At 36.8% G+C, this 13,674-nt stretch overlaps 1 protein-coding gene across 1 annotated transcript in view; it reads left to right on the forward strand.

Moving 5' to 3' along the window:
- Positions 1-13,621, forward strand: part of LOC124544908 (T-complex protein 1 subunit epsilon) — a 49,690-nt gene extending 36,069 nt beyond the window's left edge. The window contains exon 3 of the mRNA XM_047123642.1: positions 12,331-13,621. Within this exon, the coding sequence (XP_046979598.1) occupies positions 12,331-12,861 (531 nt within the window). The 3' untranslated portion in view covers positions 12,862-13,621. The remainder of the gene's footprint in view (positions 1-12,330) is intronic.
- The last annotated feature ends 53 nt before the right edge of the window (positions 13,622-13,674 follow it).

A 13,674-nucleotide genomic window follows, 5' to 3' on the forward strand; every position in this document is an offset into this window, starting at 1 on the left:
TTTATCCATGGACGCAGCACTGTGGTGCTCCTCAGCAGGCCAGAGGCCATGGGCAATGGATTTGAGGAATTGCAACTGTCTCACTGCAAGTATGTTGTACAGTGTGGCGTTTTATGGACATTTTATTTGTTTTGGTACATTTTGGCCCTTGAAAAATAGTTTATATGCTAGAAAGTATGGACAGTAAGAAGGAGAAAATTGTCAGTAGCTGGTGGTTTGTACACTATGTACTCATATATTTTTCAATAGAAAACTCGCACAGTACATGTAGAATAATGGATATAACACAGTAGGTAATAACTGGCAATAATGTACATAGTAGAACTACCATTTTATCGGTGATCATGTACAGTGTTGGTTTGCACAATTCTTCCCTGCTTTATACATTTCCTTCAAGAGGCCTACTGTTTTCTGAGGTTATTTCTGAAATAGTGAAGGTATTTTAAATTTGTCCTGCGACTCCAAGGAAATGCGTATTTTTGTCACCAAATGTGCTTCGTTTTATTGAAAGAAAATAATGTCAGTGGTCTTAATGAAACACACACACCATTTGCCTTGCTGTATCCATCTAAAAAATGTTCATAACAGAAGATGTTGATGTTAGTATGCAACATTTTTGCTCACATCAGGAAATGCCATCTGCTTGCAAGTTTTTTAAAGATGTTTCCTCATTTGCACTATTGTTAATTGACAATGTGTCAACTTACGTCTTAACTTGAGTTATAAAAATTTGTCATTGAAACATGCTAAAACTTGCCCGGAAGTGAGGAAAATATCAGGGAATTTCACTTGGGGAACCCTGATGATTTCTTTATGTAGTTTTCCTCTTTAAGAGGATACACTTTCAGTGAATTGTCCCTGTCTTTACTTTGTCATACAGCTCATCGCTTAAAACTATTTTGTTGGAATGTGAGTCAGTGTGCTGTTTACAAGTTGTATTCTGAACCATTCAGAACTGTTAGTTGCCATTCAGGAATATCCATAAAAGGTTTGATAACATCATTATTATTATTATTATTATTATTTACATTTTGTGGCCTTCATTGGACCACTCTAGCCAACTTTATACAAAGAATTTTTCAGTTTCATGTCAGCCCAGTACTTCTTCATTCTCTCGGATCTCATCCTTCTTTCTTCATCGTAAATCACCCTTCCTATTGCCAGTTTGTTGCTTCTCATTTGCAGTCTGGTTTTGTTTGTCTGTGAGTTTCCTGATTTTGTCAGTTTTGTTTCTTAGGTCTTCCAATGTAATCTGTAGCTCATCCATATCTTCCTTTATTTCTGTAATCCACTTAATGTTACTCTTACTATTCTACAATTTTTCTATTATTCTCCTGATGATCATGTTCTCTGGTGTTCTGACTAGACGTCCAAAAAATGAAAAGCGTTTCTTCCTGATTGTACTCATTACCAGTTCTATTTCTTTGTAGACTATTTCATTTATAGCTACTCTCCATCTGGTACGATTTGTTGATGCACATTCTGATGAGTCTTCTCTCTATTTTGAGTATTTTATCTATTTGTGCAGTGTTAGTTGTTTTGAAGATGGTTTCACTTTTGTATGTTATTTCTGGTTGAGTGTTTTAATTTTGTTACTATTGACAGGCTCTTTTTGTTGTAGGTGTTCTTGCTGACATATTGTGCTCTAGTCAACTTGTTTATTCTGTTATGCCATGTTGGCTTTTCATTGAGGTTATATGTTATCATTTCTCCCAGATATTTAAATTTATCTGCAATTTTCATTTCTTGGCAATTTTGTTTAAGTGGTGGGTCAGTTAACATGATGACTGTTTTTTCAAAGTATCATCCAAGACCAATTTTCTGTGCTATTTCCTGTAGTGAGATAACTTGTTGTTTGGTTTCCTGAATACTGTTGGACAAGAGAACAAGGTCATCAGCAAATCCTAGACAATTTAAACGTATGTTGTCTTTGGGTCTTCCAATTTGGAGACAGAAGTGATGATACTTTCCACAGGACCTGACCATCATTTTGCAGGAGAATGCTCAAGCATGTACAGTGCACGCTGTTACTGATTTGTTTGACAGATAACGCTACTAAGTGCTATACCACATGTTGCACTCCCCTGACTTAAGCCCTCGTGAGTTCAACTCCATTTCTAAACTGAAGGAAACACTTCACGGCATTCGCTTCAGAACTGCTACAAATTCGTCAGGCAATAAACTGCGCCACTCGAACTGTCAACACAGCAGGCATTGCTAAGAGTATCCTACAATTTCCACATTGCTGGAAACTGGTTATACACAATGCTGGTGACTACTCTGAAGGTCAGTAAAAGTTTGAAACACGTATCTATTTTGTACGAGCTGTAAATAAATAGTTACGACTATTAAAGTTCCAACCCTCGTATTGAGTTAAAATATTATGAAATGTGATTTTGAATTGTATTCTGCACGGAAATTCATACACGGCTATGGGGCAAAGTAAAAAGCTTTTGGCCTATGGGTAAGAGTGTATTTAAATCAAAAATGAGTTTGATAGAACCACCAGAACCAGACATCGACTTTGACTTGTGGCATAATGAAGTTGTGTGCAGACAGAGACAAGACACTGAAATGCTATTTTGCTTCTGTGTTGCTTTTTGATATGTAGGTTGTGGTGACAGATTGACCTGCATTGTAGTCAAAGGTCTAGGTTACTTGAAAGGGGCATGGCCATGAGTTTGCAAAGCACATAAATGTGAACACCAAATCTTACCTGTAGTGGCAAACTGATCTGCAGATTAGCCAATAGTCTATTTTAGGTTGAAATCTGTGAATTTCGCTTTAGTGTGTCTGAACCAACAGATGTACCATAAGATAACTCTAATTCTTGTTATCAATGATAGAAAGTCCAGAAAGGAATAACAGTAATATTGAAAGGATAAATTGCTACAGTCAATAGTCGACTTCTTCCCAAACCTTGATCAGTGTATCTGGAGTAACTGTTGCAACAATGCTGTCTTTAAAGCCAGGTGGATCAGCTGGTAGTGGAGACACAAATGCATGAACTGTTATGAACCCACAAAGGTAAAATTCACATGGCATCAGATCGTGTTGAATGTGGAAGTCATGCAAAACAAATCCTATCATCTGACCCCTTGTGGTAGTTGGGTACAACATCGTTTAACCAATCAAGTTCTGAGTTATGTTAGTGTTGCAGTGCACTGTCTTGCTGCCTGCCGAATAAAAGTCCTATGCTTAAAGTTCTTCCAATTGAGGAAAGAGCCATACTTTTAGCACACCAAGGTAAGAAACGCCTCTTACATGATCTTCACTGAAAAAGAAAAGTCCTCCGTTGGGGTATGGTACAAAAAAAAATTTAAATTTAGGGGAGTCTTGTTACAAATGTACTGTCTCTTGGGGATTTGCTGACCCCTAGGTGCACATATAGTTTGTATTCACATTTCTGCATGTGTGAAATGTTGATTCATCGCTAAAGATAGCACCATCCAGAAAAACTTTGTCATGCAGCAACTGTTTGTTTGCAAAGTTGCCGTATAAACAGTAGTTCATAGGCTTTAGTGCTTGAAACAACTGAAAATGGTAATAACATAGTTTTAAGCATCTCCTTTAGTGTCTCCTTACAAATGTCACTGGAATAGCTAATTCACCTCTAGCCCTCGAAACTGATTTCTTGGGGCTGCATATGAAAGCCTGTCACTTGTTCAATATGTTCTTCGGTCATTCTGGTTCATGCCATATTCTTCTCTTTGCGCACAAGTGTACAAACAAAACTGTTTGAGTTGCTCTGTCATTTGAAGTATTATTTATACTAGTAAGTTGAATGTTATAAATGCTACAAAGTCTTAAAACCCATATATTCATTTTGAAGCTTCTGTGTACACAAGTTAGGAACTTTTTTGTGTTAAAGCAGTTGTTATTGTGTCTGTCTAAATTGTAGAATTTTTCATTTGTGATTGAGTGATAGGAAGTAATTTGTAGAACATGTGGAATTTTGGTTTTGAGGGCATGACATAATTAATTATTGCAGTGTACTGCTGCTCTTCAGTTGTGTGCTACCGCTGGCAGTTGATTATTATACTTGGTAGCCAATCAGGTGATACTAGACAGTAGCTAATTAGTATTGATCAGTCTTATAATGTTGGTTGTCACAATGTTGTGCTGGTTTTTCCAAATATGTCAAGATTTATGAGTTTACGGTTATGATGGGACCTAACAGCACAGCTTAAATTAGTGTGAGTGAAATGAGCAGAAATGAAATGAATAATCTTCATTGCCAGAAATATGTACGAAATGAAAGGTGAGGTGACAGAATGACGTATAGAATACCCCAGGGTCTAAGTTAGGTTGGAAGGTGACAGTTTGCTTGTAAGTTGACAAAGCCTGTGAATAAATGTGAATGTAGGTTGTGGTTATATTATTACCTGTAGCATAGCTCGAGTTCTAGGTTAGGTTGGAAGATAAGCAATTTGGTTGTCATTTGGTGGAGCTAGTGAATGTGTTGAATTGACATAACAGTTGGTAGTGTGCCCAAGATCTATGTAACTGTAATGACCCTCAATGTATTACAGTATTGGCTATGAAAAATACATAGTAATATAACCACCAGTAATACCTGTATAACACCTGACAGTAGCATATCCAAAGGGGGTGGTGTGACTGTGTCATGGAAGCTACATCCTGCCAGCCCAAAGAAAAATTTTAGCAATAATATATGTATTTTTCCATTCTTTAACTTTTAATTTTCTGAGGTAACTTCCTTCAATATTCAAACATCTTAGAAGACATAACATAGTTATTAAATACTGCAGTCGGTGATTTTTGTAAATAGACAATGGGAAATGTTGAAACAGATTACAACAGCATGAGAAAGCACTCTTTTGTGTGGACAATACCAGGTGTACCGGTATGAAATGAGCGTTAAGATACAAATGTGTCGATAGGGAACGTGTTGTGAACGAGCCTTAATTTTTTTTTTGTTTGGTTGGTATGACATCTGTCAAAGATATTTAGTATACATAAAGTCATGGAACAAACATCATCATATGTTTTCATTGTGTTAACAATGTCGAATTTTGTACCAGAAAGTGATGATTTGTGGAAAGCATTAATTTTTTGTTTTCATTTGAAAAAAAGTGCTGCAGAGTCGCATCGAATGCTTCTTGAGGTTCAGAAACAATGATTTTGATGTAAGAAATGAAGAACGTGGAAGACCACCAAAAAAGTTTGAAGACGTCGAATTGCAAGCAATATTGGATGAAGATGATACTTTGAGTCAGAAGCAAATGGCAGCAATGCTAAATGTTGCACAACAAACAATTTCTGACCGTTTGATAGCTATGGGAAAGATCCAAAAGTGTGGAAAATGGGTGCCACATGAATTGAATGAAAGACAGATGGAAAACCGAAAAACTATTTGTCAAATTTTGCTTATAGACATGAAAGAAAATCACAGGGTGTATACGACCTGGGGTATCTGGGAGATCCAGGAAGAACCTAGGAATTTTTTCGTCCGGGAGAAAACCGGGAAAAACCCGGGAATTTTTTAGAATTCCGGGAATTTTTCATTGTTTTAGTTAACAGTTAAATTTTTGTGATTTTGAATGGTAAGAACCGATACTCTAACGAAAGATATTACTGTATCCCGCTTCTGCAGAATAATACTGCAGCAACAAGACATGAACGAGAGAAAAAAAAAAAAAAACGAATATAAAATTTAAGTCGCAAAGGAAATGCTCCATATACAACAAAACACAGTGCTCTTACAAGTGTCTGCCAACCAAAGTGTGTCAAAGGCTTTAGGAAGAATATGCCTCCTATGAGCGTGATGTGACAGCTGTTTACATTAGATTCAGTTGAGCAGTTGCGGGTGGGCTCTTGCGCATGCACAGTTGAGTCGTGCATGAGTAGTACCTGCTGCTGCTTCTGGCTACAGACGAGTGGCTGGGGGCCACTATCTGAATTGCTCCGGTTCGGAAATATCGTAGATCCGGGGCTCAGAGCAGTCTGAGTTGTTGTGGGGAGGTGGGAGTCTCCACGTGACCTGTGTTTACATTTAGTGATTTTGCTGTTTGCTCTTCGTTTATTGCTCTCTCATTAAATGAAAACAAAATGGGTTTCTGTGGCCGGGAACTACCAAATGAATTAAAATACGTTCGCATAATTACGGAAGGCTAAAATATGTTGTTAGTTTCAGGTTTTATTTCCACCTTTCCGACAGTCAAGCATTAATCGCCTTGCAGTAGAATGAAGTTATTTTTGTCGCTTTGCTAAAGAGATTTGGCTTTTATTAATCTTTTGCGTTGAGGCAGTCAATTTATTTGAAACGAAGTGTTTAATTTCACACAGTTGGGTAGTTTCAACTGTTCGCTGCATCTGAAGTGCACGTTTCCATCTTCTAGCTCATATGGCATTATGCCATAATAAAGAACCAAACATGAGATAATATGGTACTGGTACTCAAGAAAATTTACATCCGAATCTGGACATATGATTGTGCACTTTAAGCCGAATTATGCATTTTAGTATGGCTCACGAGTTTTATGACATAATGCAAGATTTTTTAATGTTTTACACGTATGAATATGCGGGCTTCCTGTGTCATTGTAGCTGCGCAAGCGCAGTGACGCCTGTTATCTGGCGCTCTCTGGCAACTGCTGAAACGAACCAATTTCTAACAGGTCACAGGAAAATATTGCGAATGGTGGTTTGAAAAGTGTTACTTTGAAAGTAAATTTCCTTTTACGCAAGATGAACTATGTGCAAGAATGTACAATGAATTTCTTAAATCACAGAGCGTTTGACTCTCATTTAAAAATCAACTCCTTGAGGACGACCATCTTCAAGGATTTCGAGCCTGGATCAGACATTTACGTTGTTATTAAAAATTTTACTGGCGCATTTGTGTGATGTATCTTTAAGTGTAATACTCGCTGAAAGATCAGCTTTTTATATGTGGAAACTTAGCTTCTCTTGCAGCTTATTAATCTTAGAGACCGATATTATTTGTGAAAGCTTTGTTTTTCTTGTAGCAACACTATGTATATTAATTTCAACCATTAACTTCTCTTTTTCGTGTGTTCACGTTAATTAAGAGTGATCTTGCTATTGGTTGACTACATAACGTGTCCTATGCTGTCATGGGGTGGCAAGATCACGTGACATGAGCTATGACTGGCTTACAAAAGCGTATCGCAATCTGTTTCCTTGCTTCGGAAAATAACATGCAGTGTTTGGCGGAATTTGAATTTATACTTCCGTAAAAAATGCAATGTACATGTTGCTGCACATCAAAGATCTTTCCAAAACGTGTTTTTTTCCCCCTGGGTTTCGTTTTCTAAAGTGCCGGCAGATTCTACGTCTGTGTAGAAAACCGTAAACATTCAAAAGACTGATAAGTTTTACAGTGCCGAGGAAAAGTATACTGTCACTTAACACGGATATAGTGTATTTTCACCCGGGAGAAAATGTATTTTCAACTGGGTAATCCGGAAAAATGCGGGAATTTTTTTTCCTTGTCCATGTATACACCCTGAATCAATTTTGCATCGAATTGTTACTGGCAATGAAAAATGGATTTATTTTAAGAATCCTAAATGGGAAAAATCATGGGTTAATCTGGGACAACCATCAACATCGACTGCAAAACCAGATCGATTTTGCAAGAAGACAATGCTCTGTGTTTGGTGGGAGCAGAGAGGTTTGGTGTGTCATGAGCTTTCTGGTATGATTTTTTTTTTTTTAGTAATTTAATTGAAAGCTTTGTTGCTTTGGTAAAAATAAAATTGGTTCTTTTTGTCGTGACAGAATCAATTACTATTAATCACACCAGATTTGTCGGAGAACAGCAGCAACATGTGTAATTGATCCAGCTTTAAGAAATTCTATTACCTTTTAGCGGAAAATTCGTGCGGTACTCTCCGACGTTAGAAAAGTCGTGGTGTTCCGTTCGGAGCAGGAGGCGGCTGTCTTTTCTCATTCGTGATATCGAAAATTACTAAAAAAAATGAACAGAAATTTTTTTTTTCGGAGGAAGATCGCGCGGAGAAAACAGACGGAAGTTACATGAAAGAAACCTAAGGGACCAACTAATTGGATTTGTACGAACATATAAACGGAACTGAAAGAACTTGGAATAAATACTATAACGATGTCGTCACGACAGCCTCCTGTTCCGACAGAACACACGCTGGATCATAAGCTGCATAAATCTTTTAAACAGGAAAGATTATCACAAGTATAATTAATTAAAATAAGGTTGAGAGATTTTCTTTGAAATTAAATAAACTTCAAGGCTTCAAGTATTATATTATGAAATGGAAACTTACATTAACATGGCCACCCATTGTGGCGGTGGAGCGAATTTTCATGATATACATTCTCGCTTGTTTGTGGTTACATATATTTTTTAATCACTTAAACTCTTAAAGTTGCAATAAAATGATTATATCAGTATGGAGCACAATACTTTTGCGTCCGACTCGCAACACATTCACAGAACAGCTAGAGAGCGGCGCGGCTCCCTGCAGAAGTAAAAATTGGCAATTGTTATTTTGAAACATAGGTGCATCGTTTTTTTTTTTTTTTTTTACTGATCGATAGCAGCGTATAACAGTTTATAGCTATCGTGATATTCTGCACTTATCAGGAGCGCGGCAAAGATATCTGGTTACAACATTCATTGGTATATGTTAAAAGTTCGCACATACTGACGCGAAGACAGAGAAAAAAAAAACTTTTACATGTTAAAAATCGCAGTGATAAAGGCTGTAATGTCACAGCTTCTAAAAGCCAGTGAAACTGTGAATACTAATCGCTACAGACAACAAATGATCAATTTGAACTATGCATTGATCGAAAAAGGACCAGAATGCACACAAAGCAAAAATGGTTCAGGATACAATCAAAACACTTGGCTGGGGGCTGCTACCCCACCTGGCGTATTTCACCAGACTTGGCCCCTTCTGACTACCATTTGTTTTCATCAATGGGACACGCATTGGCTGAGGAACACTTCGATTCCTACTAAGAAGTCGAAAATTGGGTGTCTGACTGGTTTGCTTCAAAAGACGAACATTTCTACTGGCGTGGTGTCCACAAATTGCCAGAAAGGTGGTCAAAATGTATAGAAAGCAATGGTCAGTACTTTGAATAAAATGTTTTTACTTTTCAATTCAAAATTAGTGTTTCATTTTTACAACAAAAAAAAAAATGCTCATTTCATACCGGTACACCTGATACGCTTTCTATCCATTGCATGTCTCACAGATTCATATCCAAAGAAAGAAGTGAGTGATGTGCGGTCATGTTATGGGCCTTATTGCTTGTAAGAAAGGTACTAATCGAGTGCAAACAGAAAAGCCGCAGACTTAGTTGCAGCATTTGAAAGAACTCTTGGTTTATGAGAAGCAGATTAAGTCTTATAAATTTTTTTACAATTACTGTATCTCAGTTAAGCAATGTAGCAACTTTTGTATCACAGATGAACTGAGTATAATAGGGGAGATCATAGTAGATTGGAAAAGCTATTGTAGGGAAGCATGTGAGGAAATGTATTCGAAACAAACCAAAAAACTTGGTAGCAGAGGTGGTGTCATTGATATCGGCAAAGCAATGTTTGAGAAAAGAAAATTTCGGGGAAGAGATAAGCGATAGGAAGTTGAGTATTTGGGAGAATAGGAAGAGGAACCCACAAGTAGTTTGTTTAAGTTGGTTCCAGGCATATAAAGGAGAAGTTACTAAGTGTCATTAAAGAATAATCCGTTTGGGAACTACAGTTACTTGACTATTTCACATAATATAAGTGTTAGAATGATGGAGGATTTATCATCATCATAATCGTTTTCCAACTTCAGTTCCCAGAGTGTGGTAAGTGCTCACCATCTGCTGTCTTGTTACATCTTCTGTTCCAGGACAATTTCCCACTTGTGTACTTTCTCCTCCACATCTGATCTTACAGTCTCTACCACCATTTTCTTGGTCTTCCCAGTGGTCTTCTTTCTATGAGGTTCAGGTTGAAATACTTCCTGGTAGGTCTTCTCATTGTTCATTCTCATTATGTGCTCATACCAATGAAGCCTGCATTTCTTTGACTCTGGTAATAGGTACTTCAATAACAGCTACTTTTATATTCACGGCATTCCTGAGTTTGTCCTTTCTAGTTGTTCAATTCATAATTCTAATGAAGCTCATTTCTGTTGCTTGAATTCTGCAGAGGGCTTTGTTTAGTAGGGTACACGTTTCTAAACCATATGTAAGGAATGGTAAGAAATAGGTGTGGTACATGGGTGCTTTTGGTTTTTGTGGTGTTTTAACATCCCCGAGAAGATTTCTGATTTGACTGTAAAAATTGGATGCTTTGTGTCCTGCTGAGTACTTCCTGCTCAATGGTGTTGTCTTTAGAGATTGTGCTTCCTAGGTACTTGAAATGGGAAATAGATTTTACTTTGTCTCCTGATAGAAAAATATTTGAGTTTCCTTGCCTGTTTATGGTCATTTCTACTGTCTTTGGTTTACTTATTTTTAATTCGAAATTTTTGAATGTGTTGTTACAATCATTAAGTTTCTTCTGTGCTTCATCTTCTGTCTCTTCCTATACTATCAAATCATCGGCAAAAACCAGGACATTTGGTTCATTGTCTATTTTCTTGGTAGATTTTATGATTTCCATTACTATCACAAACAAGAGTGGTGATAAGGCACTTCCTTGTTGCCTATCTGGACACAGCTGTGTCACTTTTGGTGCAGCATCTTGACTTTATTGCCTTTGGCAACTTCAGGTCTTCCAAACATTCCCATATCCTGTTTTGAGGAACATTGTCATATACTTTTTCAATGTCCACTAATACAGTCACAAGATTTCTTCCATATTTCCAGTACTTCCCTGTCAGTATTCATACTGTAAAAAAAGATCCACGATGATGGTAACCTCATACAGACAGAGGAAGTTATCAGGGAGGAAATGAGAAAGTATTTAAACATGTTGCTAAACACAGATGGGGACAGCACAACCATTAATAAATGTAGTGTAATTAATGAAGTCCAAACCAATTGACACCCATTAACATGGCACAAGTTAGAAACCACATTAAGAGCATTTGGAATGGGAAGTTGACAAGCTTTGATGATTTCTGCTCAGACATGATAAAGGCAGCTGGAATATTAGCTTAAATTGGCTATATAGAGTTTTATCAGTGATTTGGGAAGAAAACAAAATCCCAGAAGATTGGAGTAAAGGAATCATCTTCCCTCTGTTCAAAAAGGGCAATCAGCGAAAATGTGGAAACTATAGAGGCATCACGCTGCTGTCACCCACCCTGAAGTTGTTAGAAAAGATCATAGAAATGAGATTTAGAAAGATAGTAGAACCTTTACTTGAGGAAGAATGACATGGATTCAGGAAAGACTGAGGAGTTAGCATATTACTGTGAATTCTGAAATAGAATTAAAGGACCCCAAATGAGTGTACACACACAAATGGTCTTGAAGGGATCAGGTTGTGGAAAAGTTCCCTAAAACACAAAATGTGCGCTTATCCCTCTCTTCCTCTCTCCCTCCCCCAAACATACATACAAAATCACTGAAATTACTAATTCCTGACCAGTGCTCATAATAGATTTTTATAGGTACATGTGAAAGACATTTAAATTTGACAGTAGATCCAGGCATTTTATGTCATCCAATACCTTTCACTGTGAAACTGATGCTGCCATTCATAGATATTATCATTCATAGATATTTTCAGAAAACATTGAACTATAATTAGATAATCAGTCTCTGCAAACTTCAGTGCATTTAGCCTTATGTTTGCCTTCTTTGTTACTAATGTCTTAATGGGGCAGGCTGAGGGAACAGTTGACTGGCATCTTAATTATTTTGTTCTAATGATAAATCATTACAAGGCACAACATCTAATATGTATAATAAACTGTTAAAACCTAAATATTTTTGGAACATCGTGTTCTCACCATCAACAAATTTCACTCCATACCATGTGCAGAAAGCTTTTGTTGAACATTGCAGATGATGATCTCTTGGGGGTCTTAAACTTTCCTGAGTTATCTGTGAGAGGGGTGGATGATCACCATGAATATTATATCTTTGAATTCTAGTAATAATTTTGTCATATCTCAGCAGTTTAACAGTATTAATTAATGTAGCTATAAATTATGCAGTCCAGTTACTTTTGCCAACTGTTTACCATACTTGAAATAATAACTGTTCTCAGTATTATGATTTTTTTTTTTTCATGACTTCATCGTTTAATATAGTTTCGTGCTTCATCTTATAATCTAGTTTTGTGCTTGTGATTGTAAAAGAAAAGATGTGATGTGTAAAAGATAATTAAGACCATAAAAAATTTATTTGCAGGATCGCATGTTGGTAATTGAAGAATGTAAGAACTCCAGAGCAGTGACAATCTTTATCAGAGGTGGAAACAAGATGATAATTGAGGAGGCAAAACGCAGTATCCATGATGCACTGTGTGTTGTTCGAAATCTTGTGGTGGATAACCGTATCGTTTATGGAGGTGGGGCAGCAGAAATCTCATGTGCACTTTCTGTCTCTGCTGAAGCTGACAAATTTTCGTCACTCGAGCAGTATGCATTCCGTGCTTTTGCTGAAGCGCTGGAGAGTGTACCTTTGGCTTTGGCTGAGAACTCTGGTCTCTCACCGATACACACCGTTACAGAAGTAAAGGCACGCCAAGCAGTTGAGGGCAATTCAGCACTAGGTATTGATTGTATGCTCAATGGCACAGCTGATATGCGCCAGCAGCATGTCATTGAGACCCTGCGTAGTAAGAAGCAGCAAATTGTGCTTGCCACTCAACTGGTTAAGATGATTCTAAAAATAGATGACATAAGGTGCCCCAATGACCAAGGCTCCCATGGTTTGTAAAACACTACTACCAGTTTCCACTTAAAGTTTTGGCAATGTTTGTAAAAATGTTGCATTTACTTTTGCTTATTTATGAGACTTTTGCACCAAGGAAAGCAGTGTAAGAAGTACAGTAGTTCACTTACTGTGATATGTGAATGCTTCTGTTTAAATTTCACCTTACTTATAGCTAATCATTTTTCTTATTTCTGAAAATGCTTTAAAGAATAATAAACAAGGCAGAATTCTGCGAAGAAAAGTAGTTAATGTTATTGTTCCCTTGGTGCAGTATATTTCCGTAAAATGTGATTACCTAAAATAACATATTCTTCTTTGTTAATGTTAATCTGATTTTATAATTAAGTTGTAACAGATCTTAATAAACAGTATCATACAATTTTACGGTAACTAATCTGTCAGAACCTTGTAATCACTGACTAAATGTTGTGTTGCACCTTTTTTCTACACAGATAACTTTTTATTACTTTTCAAATAAATTTTTTGAACACATGAAACCTATAATTCTACATTCATTTCATTATTACTGAAAATATGCAATGAGAACTCTATTTTGGCGGAAGTTACTCAAGTAAGTGGTGAATGTACTGCTCTTCCATCACTTTAAAGTGAATGACAGAATGGAACACCCTGCTGCCTAGAGTAACATTTTATGACATTAATGGAAGAATGACAACATAATTTATTGAGTTGTGGATTTCCTTTCTGTGTGTGAACATGAAAGTAGCATGTAATCATAATTAAAACTTCGATGAGTAGTGAACTTTAATTTGTTTTATCATCTTCATATTTGCCCATTTTTTAAACTATATAAAA

The sequence above is a fragment of the Schistocerca americana genome, chromosome 8 (genome assembly GCF_021461395.2).
Source record: "Schistocerca americana isolate TAMUIC-IGC-003095 chromosome 8, iqSchAmer2.1, whole genome shotgun sequence".
In the NCBI taxonomy this organism is placed as follows: Eukaryota; Metazoa; Arthropoda; class Insecta; order Orthoptera; family Acrididae; genus Schistocerca; species Schistocerca americana.